Consider the following 26,757-nt stretch of genomic DNA (forward strand, 5'->3'; position numbering starts at 1 on the left):
GTGAGCGGCCATCCAGAGGCCAGCGACTGATCTGCCTCACCCGGGAAGAGCGCAATGATGGTGCCAACTTGGGCCAGTGAAGCGACGTCCTCCACAACTAGACTGAAAAACAAAACAGCAACTTGTCTGTTCCCCTTCCCCTAATTCCCCAGCGCTGTTCCCATTCCCCCAATTCTCCATTAAAAAATCTTAAAAAAAATGTCACACTCAGGGCCGGCCAAGTGGCTCAGTTAGTTGAGCTTGCTGAAGAGTGTGAGCTCTGAGCAACAGGGTCGCCGGTTCAATTCCTGGCCCCAGTTGAGCTGCCGCTGAGCTGCCAACAGGTGGCAGGATGGCTCAGCTTAAAAAAAAAAATGCCACTCATTTTGCCCACCAACCTTACCCAAGGAGTACATGAAACCTGAAGCCCAGGTTGCTAAGGCCAGGCCAGCCTGTGTGTAGAGATAGCACACAATCTCCTGTAGTGAACTGTGTGCTCATCTAGTGGTCTTGGGCTCTGGGGCCTGAGGTCTTCTGTCTTTCTCCTTTCTCTTCCTCCATGTTGCCATTGCCACAAGCTGACTTCTTGACCTAGCTGAGGTTAGCTTGACCTGGGCAGCAATCTGACTTCTGCTCAGAGGCTCCTTCCAGTGATTTCCAGTGATTTCTAAATCCGGGCTGCATTCCGGATGGCTAAGGCTTCCAGAAGCTCAGCCTCTCCATGAATGCAATCTGACTGTGCACAATGTTAGGTCTACTTACCACACAGCATATCTCATTACATTTATGCCGTCCACATAACCGTTTCTTGTTACACCGCTTGTCACACATAAATGTAGCATCTGCTGTGGGCAATTAAAAAGGAAAAAAAGGCAAAGGATATAAACATTCATCCAACAAATATTTGAGAGACTATACGATAAAGTAATACAACGTATAATGTAAATAAAATGGTAAAAATACATATCAAAATATCACTTTTCACTGTCAAATTATTAAAAAACAGAAAAGAGGAAGATTGATTAATATATGGTATGGGTGAAGCTGTGCAGAAAAAGTCACATATGCTTAGTGGATGACAGTATAAACTTTTAGAGTACATATGTATTTATCAAAAATTTAAGTGGCAATTCCATTTTAAGGAATCCTTTCTACAGATATACTTTCAAAAGTAGCTAGGACACTAAGAGCACAGCAACAAAAGGAATAACATAAATTGCACTTAATCAAAATGAAAAACTTTTGTGCATCAAAGGACACCATTAAGAAAATGAAAAGACAACCCACACAATGGGAAAAAATATTTGCAAATCAGATATCTCATAAGGGTCTAGGATCCAAAATACATAAAGAACTCTTACAACTCAACAACAAAAAGACAAACAACCCAAATTTAAAAATAGGCCACGGACCTAAACAGACTCTTTTCCCAAGATATACAAATGGCCAAGTTCATGAAAGAAGTTCAACATCATTAGTAATTAGGGAAATGAAAATAAAAACCAAGACATATCATTTCACACCCACTTAGGATGGCAATAATAATAATAATAATAATAATAATAATAATAATAAATAAATAAAAAATAACAAGTGTTGGAGAGGATGTAGAGAAACTGGAACCCTCACACACTATTGGTAGGAATATATAAAATGGTGTAGCTGCTGTGGAAAACAGTATTGCAGTTCTCCAAAAAGTACACACAGAATTAGCATATGATCCAGCAATTCTACCCCTACATATATACTCAAAAGAATTTAAAACAGGTATTCAAACAAAACTTGGTACAGAAGTTCACAGCAGCATTATTGCCAAAAGATGGAAACAATCCAAACATCCACCAGCAGATGAATGGATAAACAAATTGTGGCATATACATACAATGGAATTATTTAGTGATAAAGAGAAATGAAGTACTGATAGGTGCTACAACATCAATGAACCTCGAAAATATGCTAAATGAAAGAAGCCAGGCACGAAAGGCTACATATTATATGATTCCATTTATATGAAATACTTAGGATAAGTAAATCCATAGATACAGAAAGCAGGGGTTGGGGAACAAAGTGAGTGGGAAGCGAAAACTTAATGAATACAGGTTTTTCTTTTGGGGTGATGAAAATGGTTTAGAACTAGAGAGAGGTGATTGCACAACACTGTGAATGCACTAAATGCCAGTGAATTGTACACTTTAAAATGGTTTGTTCTACTATGTTATGTGAATTTTATTTCAATAAAAATTGTAGGCTAGGTGCTGAACTGTTTATGGATGAAATGATGTTTGAGATTTGTTTTCAAAGTACTTCAGTGGAAATAAAAAGTATAGATAAGGGAGGGACGGATGAAACAAGACAGGCAAAATGTTGATAATTGTTGATGATGGGTGATAGGCACACAGGGATCTCTACTTTTAGATACGATTGAAATTTTTCATCATAAAATTTTAAAAAGTGGGACAAGATGATTACTGCATTATTTGTAATGGGAAAAACTGCAGACAATCTAAATGACCCAAAAGGGCAATAGTGAACTATATATACTACAGTACATCCACATATTGCAAGAGGGAGAGATATACACACTGATATGGAAAAATGTCTTTGATATATTATTGAGGGGGGAAAAAAGCTCCAAGTTACAAACAGTATTTTTAGCATGAACTTAAGTTTAAGGGGAAAATCAAAACTATACTAGCATGTGTACATGTCTGTGTGAATACAGAAAAAGATCTGGACCCGCACTCAACAAACTAGTGACAGTGGTTTCATTAGGGAAGTGGAACTAAGGAGGGGAAAATGGGATAAAGGTGTATTTTCATTTTTTACTTTGTATTAATGTAATTTTTCTCAAATTATGTTTTTAATAACCAAAATTTTGACTGAAGTTTTTAGGCAGATTTTTTTTTTTAGCTCCCAAATAGCCACTCCCTACTTTCTTCAGGCTAACAGATCCTTAATTTTGTTCAGAAACTGGACACCCATGTGCTCCTCAATTCCAGAGGTGTAGTCTAGCCTGTCATGGTAAGCCCATTCCCCTTGTCAGTGAAGCCTTTAGGCAGAAGCATGTGATACAAAGTATACTGACAGCCTTTCAGGACTCTTTTTGCTCTTAAGAAGGAAGAGAAGCTTAAGAATCTCCCTTTCTTTCCTCTATATGCTGTTTGGTGAGGACTCGAGTTGTGGAATTGCTATAGCTAACTTATACCCATAAGGGGAAAAACCAAGAAAATCACAAAGTTGAATTGGATCCTGGAATCACTGAGCTTGGAATTAACCAACCTCGTACTTATTCTGCCTCTAGACTTCCTATTATGTGAGGCAGTAAACCCCCTTATTGCTAAAGTCACTTTTCCTTGGGTTTTCTGATACCTGCAGCCAAAAACAATTTAGCATTCTTCCTGACCAGAATAAGAGCTTTTATTTTATATACATCTATCTTCTGTCACTTTTCCAAAAAGGTTTTTAAGGTGGCTCAAACCAAAGGCTATGTGATGGTTAGCAAAACAGGGATAGAACCATAATAGAGTGGGCCAGGAGGATCAAGGACATAGGAAGAAACTCTATTCTAGGCCTCAGGGGTAAGAAGGCTGCTGGCTGAGTCCCTGTTCCAGGTACCCAATAGTCTTATCAAGACTTAAGGGGATAAGCATGAGAGTCTGCGTGTAAAAAGTGTGCTTCATTAGATATCACTTACCATCACTTCTCCCACCAATAGTTTATTATGAAATTTTTCAAACATATAAAAAAGTTGAAACAATTTTGCAGTGAACACTCATATGCCCATTACTGAGATTCTACCATTAGTTACTTTTTCACATATCTATTCTGTCCACCCATCAAATTATCTTATTTTTTGATGAATTTCAAAGTAAGCAGCAGACATGAGTATGCTTCTCCTAAAATTTTCAGCACTTCCTTAACTAGAATTCAATTTATAGTTCTTTCTTTTCTTATGAGGTAAAAGTTACATACAATGAAACGCACAAATGTTAAGTGTACCTTCGCTAAATTTTGACAAATACATAACTACTTTCACCCCAGAAAGTTCTCTCATGCCCCTTTCCAGTCATACCTTCACTTTTGAGACTGGTACATGGAAGTTCCTATGGAAAAAGAAAAAGAAACAGTAACTATTTTAGGAATAAATGAAACAACACAGCTATAATATAATGCTAAATGTAACATGTATATCACAAGTATCCTGTACTTCTCTGGCAATTTATTCACCAACTTCACCTGTCTGGATCAGGGTTAGCCCATTCCCTCTATTAATATAATTTATTCACAACAGGGCCCCAGGTTTACTGACTTTTCATGCAAATAAAATAGTAACAATCTTTATGTTGTGGCCTCCCATGCACAGCAGATTAGGTATTATCAAATCTGAATAAAAAGAAGGGCTGCTTTAAAAAGGCAGGCAAAGTAAAGAGAAATAACTGCTTGACAAGGGTACATACAGACAGAAAGCAAAAAAGAGCAGATGTAAGAATTGAAAACATGTAACAATCTGGTGCCATCTGGCATAGGGGCAAACAGCTCAATATACTCAGCAGCACCCCTGACAACACAGCTGGACTGCAGCAAAGTAGAATACAGTAGTCCTTTGGCATTTGAAGTTTTATTACTGTGGTTTCCATTATGTGTGAATAGCCCCAAAGGTCTATCACATGTAGTTTTGCTGTGGCATGATCCTAAACATGTGTGATGGTGTGTGGGGAGCGAGTCACTCACTTGTGGGTAGAGTAAGCTTGGCTGGCTGCCCAGCATCTACATCTGAATTTGGCTTTGATGCCATTTACAGGTTGCCATGTACTTAGAAACAAAAAAAAATGACAAAAACATTCCTTCTTAGTGAAATGACTGAAAAAAATAGGCAGCTACTAGAGCTGATAACAGAAGTAAAGAGGTCTAAGAGACTGAAGCTTTGGCTAGAAGACATTTTAGATAAATTAATGAGTTGGCTGGGTTCAATATGAAAAAGTTCCCCATATGGTCTCTAGAGATATAAAGCAAAAATGACTCATGAAATTGCCTGAGTGAGTTTTCCAGTTAATGCAAACATTGGATCATACAGAAGAAATGACATGCTGGAGTGCTGTCTACACTGTAGGGAGAGGCAGGGCTCCCATAAATCCCTATAATAAATATGAATTACCGATAAAAACTTAACCACAGTATTCTTTGTAAAGAGGCAGTAAGATATAGCATACGTTTCTCAAAAACTCCCATCAAAGTGATTAAAAGAAAACAAACTTTGAAGCTTTAAGAAATAAGTCTTATTTATCCAGAAAACTTATTTCCATGGAAAATCCCATTCCATTACAAAAGACATGTCATGAAAAACCTGGCTAAACAATGAGGTGATGATCATTAGTGGTTTGAAGAGATTTTTAACTTTGTCAAAGGGTTTAACAGAATTCATATTGATAGTGAAAGCCTACAGCAATTTTACAATAAGATTTTTATTTGCAAAAACTCAATTTATACATAGCTTTTCAAGAATACACTCACTGGCATAGGATCCACTATTAAAGGGAGTGAGGACAGACTGAATGAGAAGCAAAAAAAAACCAAAAACAAAACAAAAACAGAGAGAGACAAAGGGATTGCTGGGGAGAAAGAAGCAAACTGACAATAGCCATTTCGCACTCCAGGTCCCAACCTTGCTTGTGATTCTTGGTCACAAAGGGCCCCCCAGGGCATTACTAAATTTGTGATTACTAAATTACAGCATCTCACACTCTTTGAGCTCGTACATATTTAAAAAGTATAAGGTGGTCCTGCCTGTTCCTGACATTCAAAATACAAATACGGCCCCATGTATTCTGGGTTTTTTTTTGTTTTTTGTGTGTGTTTTTTTCCAGGAAAAAAAAACCCCATAATGCTCATACAACTTTTGCATGTAAATTGCTCTTTTACATTTTTTTTCTTTTATTCTGAAAGTTAGCTATGAATATAGCTCTCAATTTATAGACTATATCCTCAGAATCATTTGCAAGTCAGCTGTTACCCAGATCTTGGGCCGTATTTAAGAAATAAACCAACTGCTTAGAACTCGGTCTCTACTCTGGCCTGTGCTCCGCTAGGAAAGGTGCCAAAATGCACTGAAATGATTAGCAGTAGGTCAGACAGCAGGATAGATCAGTGTTCAGTATGTTCCTCAAGTGATTACTCAAAGACTTCCACAGAAATGCTTCCTACCTCTTCTGGTTACAGACACAGGAAGGGGCACTATGGCCTAATTCCAAAATGGTAAGATGCCCCTTTTATAACACAAAGTCCAATCAAAACTGCCCAAGGCAGAAAGCAAACAAACTAACTATACTTATTAACTTATAAAACAGTTGTATCGTGAATAATCAACCTTACCCAAAGAGAGGTCTGGCTTTTGCCATTGGCTGCTGGGAGGTAACATCTAAGCCCTTGGAATATCATGCCTGATAGGAGTGTCCTTGTATGCCTGGGGCCTTGGGTCACAAGTGACTTGGGCCACGCAGTCTAATAGTATGAGTTAGGGTACAGGCTGGCCACACTGGACAGTCTTAGGGTGGGGGCTGGCCACACCAGCAAGGCCAGTGATGTAATTTAGAGTGGGGCTTTGAGTTGCACAGTATCCGTAGACCTCTGGAGGGACTGAGACTGAGATCAGCTACATGGGCAGTCAACCATACCTACAAGATGAAGCCCCAATAAAAACTGAACACTTAGGCTTGGGTGAGCTTCCCTGGTTGGCAATACTCCATCATACTGTCACATCCTGATGCTGAAAAAGTAACACTGTTCCGACTCCACAGGGAGAGGGCAACTGAAAGCTTCGCATTTGGACTCTGCCCTATGTGCTTCTTCCTTTGGCTGATTTTAATCTGTATCCTTACCCTGGAATATACTATAACCATGAGTATAACAGCTTTCGCTGAGTTCTGTGAATCCTTCCAGTGAGTCATCAAACTTTGAGGGTGGTCTTGGGGACCAATGGGCTTGCTTCCAGTTGGTATCAGAAGTGAGGGTGGCCATGTGCACTGTTCTAATTCAGCAGTTGTCTAAACTCTTGCAGTGGGTGTCAGGGTGAGGGCAATCTTGCAGACTGTGTTCCCTCTAACTTCTTATTTTGCTAACTCCTTGCATCAATGAGTGCTACGGTCCTTCTCTTCCAGCAACTAGCATTATCACACTTGTATTGGGTTGAGCTATCTGTATACTTGCCTTATCCTCATTACTGGCCTCTGAGCTGGGAGTGCTGGACATCCCCCCACCACACCTATCCTACAACTGGTCCATAGCAGGTGTTAGTATACACTGGCTGGATTGAATAAATCATACATAGTATGACAGAAATAAAAGTAAGGTTATTTTGATTCCTCCCCTCCCATAATCACCAAATTAAAAGGCACTGGTGGCAACAACTGTAGCAATGTTTAGGATTTACCTTTGTTCTGAAAGAGCATCTGCAGGAAATAACTGATGTGCGAGAGCATGGTCCACAGTCTCCTTCATGGCAGAGCTTTTCACAGGTATGAATAAAATCTTTAATAAAAATGAAAAGAGCTGGGAATGAAAATTGCAACTACTCATTTCAGACTCCCAAATTCAACAGCCACATCAGTCTTCTACCTCTGTTCCCTGCAACTCCACAACGTCTTCACCTATCTTGCCTTCATCCAGCAGGCTGGGCCTTTTCCAGCAACGAGAGGGCCCAGCATTAGTTACCGGAATATGCTTTGGACTACATGATGCTTTGCCTAAGTCAAAGAACAGATCTGTCTCTTTCCTTATTTAGACCCCAAGTCTCTAGGTTAGACTTGGATCTCCTTAAAATTGTAGCCACGGATGACTTTACTGAAGTGCTCTTGATTAAAAATCATCTGGGGATCATAAATAATCAGACGCTATGATCCATAACCTCACTGACTCAAACTCTGTGACTGTCTAGTGATAGGTGGCCTGCCATTCATTCTACTAGGTTTAGGACAAGTACTGTTTCAAGAACCCCTCAGAGATCACCCACAGTCTCTTTCTATGGCTGCTGTTTACACAATGTATTTTTTTCAGCTTGTAATTGACTCTAAAGTCGGCTTCCTGAAGGTAGCATATAGTTGGATCTTGCTTTTTGCTTCTAAATTCAATTTGGCAATCTCCGCTTTTTGTTTAATTGTTTAATCCATTCACATTAATGTTACCGATGTAGTTGGATTTACGTCTGCTATTTTACTTATAGTTTTCTATGTCTCGTGTCTTATTGTTAATCTAATCTTCCTGTACTATTTCTTTTGCCAATCGAATATTTTCTTGTGTAACATTTTTTTCCTTTAATGGTATTTTTCACTGTATTTTTTGAGTTTTTAAAAAATGGTTACTCTAGGGCTTACTATATGCACTTTATTAGAATCTTCTTCAGATTTAATTAACTAACTTAATTCCAATGAAATATAGAAGCCTTACTCATATAGCTCTAGTCTCTTCTCTTTTGTGCTATTATTGTTACACATATTACATTTATGACACAAATTCAACAATATATTGTTATAATTATTACTTTATACAATGTTATGTCTATCAAAAAAGCTGAGAAAACAGAACAAGTATATATTTACAGTTTGTTATACTTTTGTTATTTATCATTTCTGGTTTCCTTCATTTGTTCCTGTGGATCTGAGTTACCATCTGGTATCATTTCCTTACTCAAATACAATTTTGATCTGACCCATCTCTTTTGTGCTGTTATTATCAGATATATGTCTATATATTATAGGCCTAACATTCCAGTTATATACATATTATTTTATACAACTGCTTTTTAAATCAGCTGAGAAAAGTATATACTTATATTGTCTTTTATAATTATGTAATTACCTTTACTCTTTTTTTCATGTGGATTTGAATTTACATCTGGGTTTACCTGCTTTCAGCCTGAAGAACTTCCTTTAGTATTATTTATTGTAAAGATCTGCTAGCAACAAATTCTCCATTTTTATCTTAATTTTTGGCAAGAAAGTTTTGTTGGATGTAAGATTCTTGGTTGGCAAGTCTTTCTTTCAGCACTTGAATAGGTTATCCCGTTGCCTTCTGATTGCAATGTAGTGTTCCCTATCATGTTTGATGAGAAGTCTGCTGATTCCCTTGAGTCATTTTTCCCTCGCAACTTCCAAGACTTTCTCCTTGTCTTTGGCTTTCAGCATTTTTATTATGTGTCTAGCTGTGGATCTCTTTGAATTTACCCTATTTGAGTTTGTTTGGCTTCTTGGGTGTATAGATTTATGTCTTTCAATTAATTTGGAATGTTTTCAACCATTATTTCTTTGAATATTTTTCTGCTTTCTCCTCTCCTGGTATTCTCATTATATATGTTTGTGTCGTAAAGGTGTCCCATATTTCTCTGAGGTGTTCATCTTTCTTCATTCTATTTTCTCTCTGTTCTTTGGATTATATAATTTCTATTGATCTATCTTCACATTCATTGGCCCTTTCTTCTGCCAGCTCAAATCTACTGTTGAGCCCCTTTAATGAATTTTTCATTTTAATTATTGGACTTTTCAACTCCAGACTTTCCTTTTCTTTTTTTTAAAATAATTTCTATCTCTTTATTGATATTCTCTATTTGATGAGACACTGTCATTATACCTTCCTTTGCATCTTTAAGCATGGTTTTCTTTAGTTTTTTTAAACATTGAAAATGGCTACCTTGAAGTTTTTATTAAATCTAATGTCAGTCACTCTCACAGAAAACAAACTTCTGCTGCCTGTGTATTTTCCCTATTTCTTTGCATACTTCATAATTTTTTGTTGGAAACCACATGTTTTTGGTAATATATTATTTGTAGCAACTCTGGATACTGCTTCCTCTTTCTCCACAGCTTTTTTTGTTGTTGTTTGCTTATTTATTTGTTTTGTGACTTCTCTAGGCTATTTTAGCGAAGTCTATTTCCCCTCTGGTATGAAGACTTTGGTGTCACTCTTTGGATGGCATGGCACAGCCTTGGGGGTGTGCAGTCACCCTGGGATGACAGTGGTTTTAGAGAGGTCTCTTTGACTATCTTTTTCTCTGATCTCTCTGTTAAGCTATCTGCCTCATTTGGCATTACACTCACTCCTGGGGCTCCACTAACTGCTGACTGGTTGTGCTATTGTTTTCAATAATGCCATAGGGCATAAATTGCTTAGCAGTCTGAACCAAGGAAATCTGGGCAGGAGTCGTCTTTGAGGAAAGGAGGGCTCCTCTTAGTCATCTCTTTTCCTGGTTCTTTCTGGTGAACTAACTGGTCTATAGTTTAGCTTGCTGCTCTTAAGAGGAGTTAATGTTTTCTAAAGGGCCTTAGGCCTGAACTTCCAGCCAAACTCTGTTTCCGATTAAAGTCAGTTCCTTTGGGAAGTACTTTGGAGCTCTCTTTCTTATGGACTGCCTCTCCCCTGGGGAAGTCTCAGCCACTACACTCTGGGTGCTGGATGGGATAGCAGTCTCTGGTTTTCTTGGCTTACTTCTCCTGGCATAAAACTTCTGCCCTACAAGTGAGCTGGGGCAAGGGTGATTGGTGCCCCAGTATTTTAGCCTATTGTGATTGGGGTAGAGCCTCCAACTCATGGGTGGGGCTGTGTGGCGGAAGGTAGCCCCCCCTATCTCTCAGCTGCACTTATCAGAAATTTAGCCTCTTTGACCTGGAATTAAAGGGGGTGAGAAATGCTGGTAGTCGGCTCTACCCTTGACTTGGAGCTGAGGGCAGAGAAAGCCCAGTCTTCTTGGGCATACCCATCCTGAGTGGAGCTTTTGTTAAGCAGAGCTGGTGGTAGGACGGGGGAGGAGGAAGAAGTGGGTCATGACTCAAATGACACAGATTCTTGCTATTCTGAGTTTCATATTTTCTTCAATAAATATTTCTTAATTGATACATGTCTATAGGACAATTTCTGGAAACTCTAAATGGTTGTTTTTTTATAGTTTTCCCCAGCTTTGCTTGTTTTGAGGGGGAGTGGGTCCAAGTAGTTGCTCATGCTACCATCATGAAAGCAGAGCTCTACCTAGTCTCTTGTACTAAAGCAATATGTCTAGAATAGACATTTCCTACTGGATCAGATACTAAAAGACCTAAAACAAGCTTTCTACCAATAAGCCAGATCTGAATAAACTTGAGAGCCATTGTTACCACTAGCCATGGGCTTGCCTTTGAGTGTCTCAATCCAACTCAGACATGTTCATTACAAGTTTGTCATGATTAAAATTCTGAGGTAGATCGGTTACTCATGAATCTCTTGACCTGGTCTTCTCCTACCCCCACGTCAGTTCATTCTGATAGTTACTGTCCTTCTCTTGCTCAAGTCCCTTTGCATTACCTATTTCACATTTCCTCCTTCTCTTGTTGCCAACAAGATATCTTAGCCTCAGGGTAGGATTTCTGGTCATTATATATGAAATTCTTACAAAACTGACTCACATGCTTTCTGAACAGGGATGACCTTTACGATCCTTCTTAATTTAGAAATCGGTGGATCTCCATTTCACAGAGCTTATCTAAAGATATATTTTCACAGTAGACACGGAGAAGCAATAGATGATTGACTTTCCTAATGTAGCTGGAACATGTATTAAATATGAAAAGAGAGCATTTCTCCTCTATACATAATTTTAAAGTCAGATTGAACAAAAGAATTAGGTAGGGTGCTCCCTCTAGTGCTTCTACTGTTTCCTGCTGGTACTTAGAAGAAATGTGAAATCTCTCTTTTCGATAAAATGGAAACCAAACCTAAAGATTCTAGCTTTCCCACTTTTAGTTACAGGAACATCTCTCTTATTCAGACTTAGTTGCCCACTTCTATTTTTCTAAACACACAGCCTTTGAACACTCACTTAGGAGAGAAAGTGCGAGGTCATTGCAAAATTGTAAACACATATTTCCCAAAAACTGCCTCAGAAAGTCTCAGTTAGAAACTCAGACTATTACTTTATAGCTAATTCCAACAAGCTTTTTCTGATTTCTATATCCAAGTAATCAGAAGCCACAAGTCAGAGAAGAAAGAGAGAGTAACTAAAGGTAGGATGGTAGGCATACTAAAAGCATTGACAAGAAAATAAAAAGCTTTAACAAGCAGATAAAACAATTCAAACTGCACATCGATATGAGGAAATCACCTGAGAAATCCTTAGGGCACCACAGTCCTCAGTATAATACAATAACTGAGGTTCAAGAAAATGATGACTCTGGGTCAATAAAGGGAAAAAATTAGTTTCAGTTACCTCTGTTTAAAGAAAGAATTTTAGAAAAATGTCTATCAAAAATGATGCTCAGGAGGAATTATCCTCAGTTAGATAGGAAACAGCTATAAAGAATGACATTTCTAACTGATGATTGCTAGATGGATGGGGGTGGGGCTGAGGGGGAAGGGGAAGGGACGAGACAACATAAATTGGTATCTATAATATTGCCTCAGAAATAGAAAAGACAGTTTGGGGAACATAATCAATAATGTTGTAAATATTTTTTAGGGGTCCAGATGGTTTCATGTCTTGTCAGGGACACCACTTCATGGACGGTGTAGAGGCCTGACCACTGCACTGTACATCTGAAGTGGCTATTGAATAATATTATATGTCAACTATAATTTAATACATATATAGTCATGGGATATGGAGTATAGTGTGGGAATGGAGTCAATGGAATTGTAATAGATATGTATGATATCGGGGGTAGGGGGGCAAAGGATGGGGGAGGGGGATTGTCACTTTGTGAGGGATGAAAAGGATAACTATTGCATTGTTTTGTACATCTGAAACTAGTAATAATTTTTAAAAATTTAAAAAAATAAAGAAATTAAAAAAAAAAAAGACATTTCTTGTGCGATCCAAATGGCTGAAGTTTTATTGTACTTAGAATTTTAGCTAAGACGTTCCTATTATAACAAAATGGCTTTAAGCATTTATTGAGCCCTAGATTAATAAAAGGATATCTGGCATTCATACTAGTGTAGGCTAAGAGAAATGATAACCCCCATGGAATAGTACCTCACCACCACTGACCCAAATCAGAAAGAGAGATCACTCGGGCAAATGTGAGTTTTCATTAAGTATACTGTGAGGACGAAAGGAAAAGTGCCCAAACTTGATCATAATATTTAGAAAAACCTCTGATATTGTAACTGGGATTTTAAAATATTCTGCTTAAGTAGTCATTGCTGGCAAACATTTACATTCATATTTTTACATTCATATGCCTATTAGTTACCTAAGGAACCACAAGGCAGAGGCTTGCCACACACTTTTCCACACGAAGGGACAGGGTCCATGCACGTTTTCCGGCCACTACTTCCAAGTTCTAGCAATTGGCTGAGAGGAGTCTGCCCACAAGGGCAACAGCGTACCAGCTGAGGGAGCCGTGGGCATGGTTGGCAGGGCTGAGGGTGGCACACTTGAGAACATGTATGGTTCCCACATTTCAAGTCCCTGTTAGGAAAAATAACAGACTATTACATAATTGTTGCATAAAATACAGCTTTATTATAACGGATAAAAACATAAAACCTTACTTGCCACATATCTTTAAACAGCCAAAGTCCCCAAATCCATCAGACTTTCCTATATCTGTTCCACATAACACATCTCGGGAGGTGCTGCCACAGTAGCATACTTGAGGACACAATTTCAAAAACAAAAGATTAGTAACCTGTATGGGTTCTTAAAATATTCTAAACAATCTTTAAGAAAACACAAAATGCTATTTATTAGTATTGATCAGACCTGATGCAGAGATGAATGTGGTTTATACAACAACTCTAAGTCTTAGACCTAAGAGCTTTATCATAGGAAGTAATAAAAAAGGCCTTGTTAGACTCTGTCAGTATTTCATGGTGTCTCTGTAGCGCATCCCCCAAACAGCATTAAAATGAAGCAACATTCTAAATTAAGAGACTACTATCTGGTCCAGAAGGCTGTGGTTGAAAATCAAGGATTGTGAGGCTTCCTGGGGTCCTCAAGAAATGTTACAGAGGATGGACGCTAAGCTGGTGGCTGTGGTAGAAGCATTGACACTGGATCCCCCGTCCTCACTTCAACCTAAGCAGCATAAAGTTAATACTTTATATATATGGGCTCACATAAAATGATTGGAAAAAGTATCTGCTGCTAAAAAAGAAAGCCAAAAATCATAATATAAAATCCTTAATAATTTGTAATCTATCACTGTTGAATTTGAAGTAATCATGTTTGAGTATTCATGCTGAGTAAAAAGTTTCAAATAACTTGAGACTTATTTGCTAGATAGATAACCCAGTCTAGCATCTGTAGATTTTCCTGTGGGCTCAATAAACAATGGATTTTCTTTCTTTCTTTCTTTTCTTAAATATGGAACGCTTCATGAATTTGCGTGTTATCCTTGTGCAGGGGGCCATGCTAATCTTCTCTGTATCATTCCAATTTGAGTATATGTGCTGCCAAAGCGAGCATGATTTCTTTATTTCTTAAGATCAACAATAAATGTGTTATGTTTAAGGATTTATGTTTCTGATGTATTAATACATAACAAAGTCTGATAAGGATTAATTTTCATCAATTTAAATAATTTTTCTAAGTGTCACTTTACATTTTCAGTTTATAATGAAATTTTCTCATTAAAATCAATCTATGCAAATATACCTAGCCTTACATAATAAATGTAAACCAGAAGAGAAGAAACTAAATTGAAATTCTGTAAATCTAATGATGCTTTCTTTCCTTCTTTCTCAGTATAATTTAGATGTCTACTTGCACAGAAAGCAAACAGAAGAATAAACATAATCTTATAAAATCAAAATCAAATCTTAAAATCACATACTTAGTAGGTAATAAAATAGAATGTGTCTAACAAAAACATCAGAAATAATGCTCATAAAATATTGTATTGAATAGACCAAAAACTTTCACTTAGAGATGGAAATCCGAAAAGCCTCAACTCAATGAAGACATAACCAAGACTCTTGATTTTTAAAATATACATCCCACAGTTATTATCAAAAAAGATAAGAAACAAGTGTTGAAGACGATGTGGAGAAAAGCAAACCCTTATAACACTGGTGATGGTATTGTAAATCGGTGCAGCTGCAGCTACTATGGAAAACAGTATGGAAGTTCCTCAAAAAGTTAAGAATAGAACTGTCATATGATCCAGCTATTCCACTTCTGGGTATTTATCTGAAGAATATGAAAACACTAATTCAAAAAAATATATGCACCCCCTACGTTCCTTACAGCATTGTTTACAATAGCCAAGATATGGAAATAATCTAAGTGTCCGTCAGCAGATAAATGTATAAAGAAGATGTACACACACACACACACACACACACACACACACACACACACACACACACACACAGAGGAATATTAGCCATAAAAAGATGAAATTTTGCCATTTGTGACAACATGGATGGAACTTGAGGGTATTATGCTAAGTGAAATAATGAAATAAGTCAGACAGAAAAGGACAAAAACTGTATGATTTCACTCAAAGGTGGAATAAAAAACAAACAAAACAAATACAGACTCATAGATACAGACAACAGATTGGTGGTTACCAGAGGGGAAAGGTGGTGGGGAGATGGCAAAATGAGTAAAGGGGGTTAAATGTATGGTAATGAATGGAAACTAGACTACTGGTGGTGAGCAAACTATAGTGTTCATAGATATCAAATTATAATATTGTAACCTGAAACTTTATATATAATGTTGTTAACCAATGTTACCTCAATTAAATATATATATATATATAATTGAATTTATTTTATATATATATATTTTTTCATTCTATCTTCCAATAAGGACACGTGCAGTTTCATCCCCTGCTCTAAAAATCATCCATCCATCCATCCATCCATCCATCCACCCACCCACCCACACATCCAATTCTTATTGGATGAATTAATACAGATGATGAAAAGAAACTAAATCAATATTTTTGGAATCAAGGAACTGGTAAACAAATCCTAGCAACTGGGAGCTTCTGCAAGCAGGCTTTCTTTGCTACTTTTCTGCTCAAATGGAACAGAGGCTTTTTTCCAGAGGTATAAGTAAACAGCTGTGAACTAAAGAATCAAGGGTCAGAAAATTGTGACAATAGAAGCAAAATGGTGAGCCTCATCGGTCAGGAAATAATCTTAGTACAATACTAAAAAGCTTGCTATGCTTCGTTAGGCACAAGAGACAGAAATATGAGCTAGTGACAGAAAAGCTGGGTATAGTCACAGCTGGATGAAGAGTATTAAGGAACCCAACAGTCTGGAGGGAGGTCTCTACAGACAGCCTTCACCTGTTCAGCATTTTTATCAACCCAGGAATGAAGATCCAGAAGGAATGTTTATTAAAACTCTGGATAGGGCTAAAAGGGATCATAAGAGAATTATAATTTGAGAAGACAAACTATATTCATGGCCAAAATACTTTGCTAGATATTTAATGTGGACAAACGAATAGTCTTCAACTAAGTTTGAAAAATCAACTACACAAGAACAGAAAGGAAGAGACTGGGATCCGTATCAATTTGTACAAAAGGACTTTGATTTAGCTGAGTAAAAGCCCAATATGAATCAAGAGCTAAAAATGGTTCAGAGATCAAAGAGATTCTCCCACACACAGTCTATTCTGCTAAGGCCAAACTGCCAGTATATACTTAACTCTTGCCTTATCTCAAAATGGGTTTGAGGCAGCATGTAAAGATATAAGAAATACAATAAGAAAATGTAAAAGATGTGAAAAGAGACAGAAAAACAATGGTAGGGATATAGAATGAATCGTAGCTTAAAAAATATACACTATAAAGACAAACATTAGGTCAGTTATACAGGGTTCTTAAGATAAAAAGAGATTAACAGTCTTTGAGGAAAAACAACTATTCTTGGAACTAAGACCAGACAGGAGTTTTTTTCCAAGAGAACCCATAAAGAGAACATTAAGTAATATGCGGGACAGTTCCTTACATAAAACACTTATAGCACACACCACAAATTCATAGGGCACATTTCATAGGGCAATATTTCTTACTGTAAGTGCCAACATGGATCAATAGCATCACACCAAGGTAAAATTTAATAAAATAAAACTCTCTAGGGCACCAATACATTGTAGCCCAGGATCCTTGGATCCTTGCAGATTAGGGGCAGTCATAAAACCAAAGGAATCATAAGAAGTGGTCCTCTGTATAAGACTCACTTCTTTCACTTAGCATAATGTTTTGGAGGTTCATCCATTTCATAGCATGTATCAATATTTTATTCCTTTCTTGGCTGAATAATACAGTCACTCAGTTATGATGATTTGACTTAATTTTTTTTACTTTATGATGGTGTGAAAGCAATACACATAATAAATTAAAAGAGATATATTCAGCACTTTATTATAAAGCAGGCTGAGTGTTAGATGATTTTGCCCAACTATAGGCTAATGTAAGTGTTCTGAGCATATTTAAGGTAGGCTAGGTTAAGGTGTTATTGGAAGGTAACCTCATCGTAAGTCGAGAAGAATCTGTATTCCATTTTACGGACATACTACATTTTGTTTATCCATTCATTAGTTGATAGACCTTTGGATTGTTTCCACATTTTGACTACTGTGACTAATACTGCTATGAATATCCACTTACAAGTTCTGTGTGGACAAAAATTTCATCTCTTTTAGATACATGCCTAGGAGTGGAATTGCTGGGTCACATGGTAATTCTAAATTTAAACTTTTAAGGAATTGCCAGGCTGTTTTCCAAAGTGGGTGGTTTTAATTTACCTTTCCCTAGTGTTTAAAGGTGTTAGGCACCCTTCATGAGTTTATTGGTCATTTATATATTTTCTTTTGTGAAGTATCTGTTCATGTCTTTTGCTCACTGTCTAATTAAGTTGCTGATCTTTTTTTGTTGATTTGTAGGAGTACTTTAAATACAATCTATGATTTATCTATTCATTTTCTGAATGGTGTCTTTTGATGAGTAGAGATGTTTAAGTTAAATAAAGTTCAATTTATTAATTTTTTCCTTTTATGATTTCTATTTTTTTTTTTTAAGATTTTTTTATTGGGGAATTGGGGGGATGGGAACAGTGCTGGGGAATTGGGGAAAGGGGAACAGACAAGTTGCTGTCATTTTGTTCTTCAATCTACCTATGGAGGATGTTGCTTCACTGGCCCAAGTTGGCACCATCATTGCGCTCTTCTCTGGCGAGGCAGATCAGTCGCCGGCTTCTGGACGGCCGCTCACTGCGGCTGCTGGCCGCTCACGCTGGCTGCTGGCCGCTCACGCTGGCTGCTGGCCACACACGGTAGCCCATGGCAATCCACTGCCACAGGGACTGCAGCCCATGCCGTCGCCGGCGACTCACGGCAGCCCAGCTCCAGGTTGAGCTGTTGTTCAGCATCTTAGCTGTGGAGGGCAGTGTCACTGGCCCTCATATGTGGGATCCGAACCGAGGCCCTCTGGCATCCCAAGCGAGTTCTTAACCATCGCGCCACTCGGCCGGCCCTATGATTTCTATTTTTGTTGTTCTGTCCAAGAAATTTTTGCCTAACCCCCAAAGCCATGAAAATATTCTCTTATAGTTTCTTCTAGAAGCTTTGTTTCTGGGTTTTATATTTAAGTCCATGATCCATGTAGAGATAATTTTTGTGTAAAGAGAGAGATGGGGTTCAGTTTCGTTTTTTTCCCATACATACATCCAGTTGTTCTAGCAACATTTGTAAAAAGAGTCTCCTTTTCCCGTTAAATTAACATCGTGGTTGAAAATCAACTGACTATATATTTGGGTGTATTTCTGGACTCTATTCTCTTCTACTGACCTAGTAGTCTATCTTTATACCAATAACTGCACTGTCATAATTACTGTAACTTTGTAAGTCTTGAAATCAGGTAGTTTAACTCTTTCAACTTTGTTCTTTTTCAAGATTATTTTGGCCTTTCTGGAACCTTTTCAAGTAGTTACTTTTTTAAAATTTCCCAAGCAGTTACTTTTAAATATTTTAAAGTCTACTGTCCAAATTCTATAAAACCAATGACTTGTGCTGGTATTATGTAACTAAAATAATGAAAACCATCTAAGCATTAATATATCTCCAGTTCTCTCTATCCAAGGTAACAGAGCTAATAGTCTTTGTGACTACAGGTTTGAGACGAAGCCACGTCATCAAGACAACCATAAATAAGGTTCCAGAAAAGTACACCGGTATTACTAGCTGGTGGGCTCATCACTTACCCTGATTCAATATGACCCGGCAAGGCTGGCACTGACCCCCATGGCACAGCTCGGCACAGTGGTGCTGACCACAATTCAAAACATTCTCACATGGGTTAGAACAGTGGACTGAGACAGCCTGACCACAGCGAACTGTGTGCCTGTAAAAACAATAGATGCAAAGATAGCATTAATCTAATGTTGGACATTAAGTTCCTATTTGACAGCTAAACTAACACTGAAGCCCAAGCCCTCCCCCTAAACCTATTAAACCTTTCTCTTGGCCCCGTTCATTGTTTCCCTCCCTCCAATCCTTATTTCCTCACCCTGGCCTTTTCCACTTTCCTCTTTTTCCTCCTTTGCTTTCTTTATTTCCCAGTCTGCTTTTCTCTGTCCCCTATTTTCCGACCTGTGAGGAACTGAAGGCTACTCCTAAGTATTTGTTGTATGTAATTTCTTCTGAGTTCCCATGAAGCAGCATGTGGGAAGGGAAAGAGCCTGGAGCTCCCACAGTATCTTACAGATGGCAGTAGGGAGGTTGGGGAGGTGTAGTTATAATGTACATTCTCAGAATGAATGCACAATGGCATTCTCCTGGGACCTGGCACTCTGGCATTTTATGCAGCTTAAGAACATACTGTATGTGACTTTGATCAGGACGGCGAAATCATTCTGGCTTTGTTCTAATAAACATCTTAATTTTGCTGACTTAGCTACAGAAGGATACGAGGCCAGGGCTTTTAGACAATCGTCTTCAGGTCTTTTTCCAAGGTAATGGATTAGAGTTTGGAGTCTACTCTCCCACATGAGGAGTTTATTCTATCCCCTACTCCTATGTCAGCTACCTATTTTGTTTTAAAAAGTCACTGCTATGTACTTAGAGGATCAGTTTCCAGTGCTCAGCATCATGGCAAACATCAACCCCTTGAGGAAGGCATTATTATGTCTACTTTATGATAAGAGAACGAGGCTCAGTGAAGCCAAGCAACTTGCCCAGGTCAACAATTAATTAGTGGCAGAACCTCGATCTGACTTGGTCTTTCTGACCCACAGCCCTCACATGTGACTCTCAGGCCACACTGCTACTCTCGTAAGTTCAGTAAACATTAAACAAATATGTATCACTGAAAATCTGCACGATCCTATCTATCTTATGGTTGAGAAATGATTTTATGGTCTTACTGGGCCTCAGAGGCACTCCACAGCTATCAGTGATCCTTGTGCTGACGATGCAGGAGAACTTGTGTTGTAATGAAAAGAGGGCGGGCTCTTGGATCATTTATTACTTAATTCAACAATATTCACTGAAAACCTCCTAGATGCCAGATACTGTGCTAGCTGCTGGTGCATGGTTCCTGCCGCCTGGACCTAAACAGACCTGTTCAATTCCTGATTCTTTCACCCAGTAGAGAGGCTAAGGAAAAAGTCCCTGTCACCTTGGCTTTTCACTTGAAATGGGTAAATCTCACTATGCATATAACTTCTCAATCACTTATAAGATTGCAAAATAGGATTGAGGCAGCACAGGAAACACTGTTTTCAGAAAAGTACTATTTACGTCTTCCTACTAATCTTTTATTATAGAAATTCACACATAAGTCATCAATGTGGAAACTGAGTCTTCCTTAGAGTACAAATCCAACTTTACCTGGTCCGTCCACATTCACATGCTTTAGTCATAAAGGCAGGGCAGGGTGGGCAAGGTCCAGGATGGCAGAGACTACAAAATAAAAATTGTGATGAATAAATGATACCCATGTATCCAAACCTGAACAAAGCTGTCCCAACTGCTCCATATTGTGAATATGGCAACAAATAAACCTACTATGAAATATTTTAGTATTTGTTTAAAGTTGATTAAACTACTTTGACAGCATTATCATCTTAGAATATTTAACCAAAAAAGTAAAGCCCAAATCAAAACGCTGGTTTTATTTGGGTCCAACAGTTAAAGATGACATTTTTAAATATGGTCTTGGCCCACTTAGTGCTGTATGCAGCAATAAAAATAGCTTGCCACTCAGGTGAACAGCAGGATGGCCAATGGAGGCCTTTAGAAGATCAGAACCTGAGCAAAATAACAGAGCTCAAATCTACTAGGTTCATAAGAAGTATAGACATTTTCTTATCAACTAGTGAAATAATACCAGATGATGGGCTAACGATGGGAATAGTGAAAAGAAGGTTGACATGAGAAGAGGCATGCTAGTAACACAAGGAGAGAACAAAAGAGAAAGGGACTCATGGAAAAAACTGGGCTTAACAATATCCTGTAAGTCAGAATTAGACCTCTAAATAGAATGCTTTTTATAGGAGCTATGACATAAAGAAGCCAAAGGAAAGAAAAATTTTAAATGGAATTATATATTTAAATAAAATACTGCCCTCTTAAAAGCATACCCCCCGGTAAATTACACACCTGTTCAGAAATACTACTACTTAAAACATTTGGGGAACTTCTATGATAGTTTTTTTTTTTTGGAGAGGGGTGTGCTTTCTAAGTGATGGAAAATCACAATCCTTTGGGAATTAAAAGCCAATCAAGCCAAATCTAATTAATCAAGTAGGTAACAGAATTTGGTATAAAAACCATGTGTGCCTATTACGTCTAGTTGAGTTTTTTGTGTTACTCCTAAATCAGTTCTGATAATTCTTAAATGAGCTGTAAACACTGAAAACAATCCAGAAACAAGGGCCTAGTCTTCTAAGGTGACCCATTTTGACAGACAGAATCCACAGAAGACATAAATTTAAGCACGTTTCTTTAAAGATGAGTATCATTATTCCATAGTTATATTTCACATATTATGCCTTAACATTTTCAGGTGAAACTATTTTCATGGCTGCATTCAGATGAGACTGATAGATAAACTGTTGGTCAGGAGTGAATGACTTCAGGTTATTTCAAATATCCCCGAGGCCTGGACTTAATACAGGTTTTCATAACCTTTAGAGCAGTGGTTCACAACACTGGCTACACATTAGAATTACCTGGAAAGCTTTAAAAACTATAGATGCTCAGACCCAACCCCAGAGATTCTGATTCAATTGCTCTGAAGTAAAGATTAGGCACTGGTGTTTAAAAATGCTTCCTAAGTGATTCTAATGCATAGCCAGGATTGAGAAAGACTGCTCTATAGAATTTTATAATCTATGAGAACAACCTAAAATAGTGGTAAAGGGACCAACTGTGGTTTCTGAGTCCTGATGAATATAAATGAGAGAAACTCAAAGAATTCTTTTGAAAGGAAGGTGATGCTGGGATACGGAGTTCAGCAATCTCTAGGGTCCTCACAAGAGTAAAAAGTTCGCAAATCAAGAGCAGAATTTCCAGAGCCATGAAGGAGCAAGTTTTACAGCCTCCTATCCCTTCAGACATGGTGTTGGTCACCTGGTCTGCATCACATTTGATATTCTCTGATAGTCATGACGGGGCCCATTTCTGCTGAAAGCTTCGGAAAGACAGTTCATACAGAGGGCTAATTTACTACTACTGAATTTACTTTAAATGCCCAGTAAGGGAAGGAATAGTTTAAATAGATGAGTCCCCAGGGTTCTGAGGAAGCAGTCAAAGGAACGGGAGGGTCTGGCTTCCCAGAGATGGCAGGCCATCCTGTATAGCCCAGTCTAACTGAACACCTCTCTCCCCGTTATAATTCCATAGCATCATCCCCACAGCTTGATCACAAAACCTCCTGCCCAACATTTACCCCTGGCTCCATGCAGCAGAAGCACCAAGATATACTCTGATGTCTGTTTTACCCTTACATTTGTGTAATAAAAGCAAGAATTACCATTTTTTGACCACATACCATGTGCCAGGCTCTGTACCAAGTCTCTTAAGTGCTTCAATTCGTTTAATTATCATAGAACTCTGTAAGTATTGCCACTCATATCATTATCTTATAGGTACAGAAACTGAGGCTCAGAGAAATAATTTATTCAATGTCACATAACTATTAAGTGACCTGAACCCAGGAATTAAACCTTTGTTTGAGGTTAAAACTTATAGAAATTTGTTATTTGTAACTGATAAACTGTTTATTATTGTGCATTTCTCTTATTACTTAGAAGCTGATTGGATACATTCTAAAGTGCGATATTTAATGTAGGGAAGGAATTCACATCCTAAAAACACTGCCCAACACTACACAATTGCCTTTCCCCAAACAGAAGTCTGCCCTAGGCACTCTCTTGGACCTGGATATCACTAGAGGGTATTTCGTCTTAGAAGCCAGCAACGTAACATAGTAATAAGGAGCATTGGCTTTGGAAATCCCAGCTCTGCCATGTCCTAGCATTGTGATGTAGGGCAAAATGGTTGGCCTTTCTGAGCCTCATCTGTAAAATAGAGATGATAAATATTTATACATCACTGGGCTGTTTTAAGAATTCAATGGATAAACTTCTGCAAGTACCTGGCATAGGGTAGTGCTCAGTAAATGGTACCATATTGCCTTTCACCCCATCCTGTTACATGCTAACCAGATATACACACTCAAAGCCATGAGCAAAGCGTGTCCACCAAGAATCCCCAGTGGTCTAGGGTTCCAACTTACAGGTTACAGGAATGTGGGCAGTCCTGGCCAGGCTGTTTCTTTCTACAAACCTCACCACAACTATGTGGGATTTCATTTCTGCTCCATTCAGGATTCTTTACCTTGCCTAAAATATATCAGATTAGAGAGTCAATGGTACAACCTCCAACTGCATCCTAGACTTTAATGAAATAATACAATATAGCATGGAACAGCAATGTGGTTTTCACTAATTCAACGAACGCATTATTACACATCCTAAAATAAAAAGTTGAATGTAATGCTTTTCATCAAAAGCTTCACTGAGTACAACAAATTTTAAATTCTGGGTTACCTGGAAAAGATAAATAAAAAGTCATTTTTGAGAGCATTTGAGATCTTGCTCCTTGGCATATGATGCCAGCTGGACTCAAATAAACTCTTACAAAACAATTTTTTTAAAGAAAGTTATTTTACTTATAAAAATGCCACTTTGACTAATGGACACATTTAATCCAAGAAAAAAGGCCCAAAAGATAAGACTTCTGTAAATGGGCCCTTGAATTGATATGGGAATGTCTACAGTAAGGATCAGAAAGAGGGAATAAGGGAAGAGAGCAATGTGGGGGATGGGGGAGAAGCAGTAAGAGATGGAAAAGACATAAGTAACCTGTACAGTAGGAACTTGCCTATCCTAAAGCTATTGGGTTGAAGGAAAAGTTTTGACATATTTTTTTCTGTTTTTCGTTGCAAAAATGCGTCATGACTTTTCCAAAAACCCAATATAAGGTAGGTATAAAAAGGGCTATATTTTTATAACCTATGTCACTCTGCATATCTTTAGTAAGCACCTTCCATGAACTTAGCATAGAGGCAAGAAGATGAAAACTGAAGTATACAACTCCTCCTTGCCCTTGAGGAATTCATCCTCACTTGGGACAATTTACACCCTCAATGACAGTCTGTCCCCAGTCCCTGGGCTCTGCTTTTGTCTTAGCTTGTCTCTTTCAGAAATCTTATTCATGCTGTGAAGTTTAGCTCACCCAAAGGCCAACGATCCCCAAATCTACATTTTCTGCATTGCCCTGAACCCTCAGTTTCAGTCCTATATGTCCAACCATCTGCTGAACACCTGTGCTCACAGTTTCAGTCACCTCAAACTGACTACACCTGCAGCCAAAAGCAGCGTCTTCACCATTAAACCCCTCCCTCTTCAGTGTTCCCTATTTCTGTCGTGACACCATCCCTGTCAGAGTCTCACGAACTGAAAAGCTAGAATCCTCCTCCTCTTTTTCTTTTAATATTCTACTTAATCACCATATCTTGTCAATTTCCCTACCTAGTGTATCTCACCTCATCTCCCCCTCTACTCCTGCTCCAGCCTCTCTACTGGCCAGAAACTCATCTCCACACCACTGGAAAAGCTTCCCTGCCTCTGGGGCTTTCTTGCTCCAATACAGTGCCCTGGTTTTCCCCAGCCATGTTTCAAAGGCTCCCCTCTTTTTCCTGATTCTAAATGATTTTTAGAGTTTTTTCCCTTTTTCTGCCAGGGTTCTGCATCAGACTTTTTTTTTTACTTCTACCCCACTCGGGTCTCATCTACTACTTTCAATTGCAGCATCTATCATCGCCAAGTCCTGATCTCTCTTCAAATATTTCTAACCTCTTGTTGGACATCTCTCACTGAGTATCTTACTCCTCCAACTCAACATCTCAAAACTGAACTCAGTGTCCCCGCCAAACCTGGCTCTCCCGACCTGCCCTTTTCTGTCCTTGGTATCACCTTTCCCAAAACATGAAACTTTGGAACCACACTTGGGTTCCTCTCTTTCCCATTGCTGTTAATCCCTGTTTATCTTTGAAATCTTGTATCCCCTCCTTCTGTCCCACTCTAACACCTATAGCAGACTTTTATTATTCTTCATCTGGGTTATTACAAGTCCCCAAACTGTTTAGACCCTGCAATACTTCACTCACTGTCATGAGATTAAGCTCCATAAAGAATCACTCTGATGCCCTCAGTGGCTTCCCACAGCCTGCCAAATGAAGTCCCAACATCTAAGCCTGGCATCAAGAAGTCAGCCCCATCTTTCCAGGTATCTCCCACCCCTCCACCTTCATAGATCCTGGGCTCCATAACCAGCTGACTACCTCTTCTCTCAATAGATTCCAGGTCTCAGTTTTTAATATCTGCTTATGCTATTTTCTTCAACAAATCTTCCCTCCTACCAAGATTGTAGCTAGTTTTCAATCCCAGTTTAATTCTACCTCTTTTATGAAGGCTTCTCTTGATCATCCAGCCAGAAGTTATAGCTCATCCCAAAGATCACCCATAGCACTTTGTGCTTTAGTAGAACACTAAGTTAATTGTGTCTTAACTCTTAGACTGTAAACTCTTGAGATGTCAATAAATAAGTCTTATTCCCTCCATTTCTTCATGGTGTCTGGTACACTGAGTTCTCAATAAAGTACATTAAATCAATGGCCTTCCAAGAAGAGCAGAGTGGGACAAAATCAGTAAGTAAAATAAGGCCATTATATTTGCATTCTCACACCATTTTACCTTGCTCAGATCATCTTGACCTTCACTCTACATTCTTCTGCCTTCACAGGGTCTCATATCTAATTTATCAGTGAAGGTTTTAACAAGATTTTTAATTCCACTGTGGTACTTTATGTTTAAAAATCCTTTAAAATAAGGCAATCAAGCCTTGGTATTGGTGTTATTTGTCAAATTTCTTATTGATCTCTTGCTTCCAGTTTCATGCTACCTTTCTAGTTGTACATTCTAGAATATTCATTCTTTAATGAATACTAATTTAGAATCTAAAAAGCTCAGATTTTGGCAATAAAATATATAAGACCAGCAGATTCTAAGTAAAAGAGTAGTCAAACTGGGAGAACAAATAATAAGGGAAGCTACTTTTGGAAGAGAATGTTTGGAGTCAGATCTTGAATGTGGATAAGGATTCTAAAAAAAGAAGGGGAAGAGCATTCTAGATAGTTGATGAATTCACCAGGAGACTAAATCTAGAAGTTAAAGAGTTGATGGTCAATGACTGCCTCTTTGTGAAAGCTGCTAGTTAAGTAACGGGAAAGG

At 38.2% G+C, this 26,757-nt stretch overlaps 1 protein-coding gene across 2 annotated transcripts in view; it reads right to left on the minus strand.

Annotated features, from left to right (window-relative positions):
- The window catches only part of NFX1 (nuclear transcription factor, X-box binding 1), a 64,741-nt gene that overhangs the window by 23,152 nt on the left and 14,832 nt on the right, over window positions 1-26,757 (minus strand). The window contains exons 5-12 of one of the 2 annotated variants that reach the window (XM_019624465.1): window positions 23,700-23,805; window positions 20,789-20,860; window positions 19,162-19,301; window positions 13,489-13,588; window positions 13,188-13,405; window positions 7,406-7,503; window positions 4,052-4,082; window positions 742-821 (exon numbers count right to left, since the gene is read on the minus strand). In XM_019624465.1, coding sequence (XP_019480010.1) covers window positions 742-821; window positions 4,052-4,082; window positions 7,406-7,503; window positions 13,188-13,405; window positions 13,489-13,588; window positions 19,162-19,301; window positions 20,789-20,860; window positions 23,700-23,805 — 845 coding nt within the window. Of the gene's footprint in view, window positions 1-741; window positions 825-4,051; window positions 4,083-7,405; window positions 7,504-13,187; window positions 13,406-13,488; window positions 13,589-19,161; window positions 19,302-20,788; window positions 20,861-23,699; window positions 23,806-26,757 lie in introns of both variants that reach the window. The other variant, XM_019624464.1, reaches the window with a different exon arrangement.

The sequence above is a fragment of the Hipposideros armiger genome, unplaced genomic scaffold, assembly GCF_001890085.2.
Source record: "Hipposideros armiger isolate ML-2016 unplaced genomic scaffold, ASM189008v1 scaffold_591, whole genome shotgun sequence".
Lineage (NCBI taxonomy): Eukaryota > Metazoa > Chordata > Mammalia > Chiroptera > Hipposideridae > Hipposideros > Hipposideros armiger.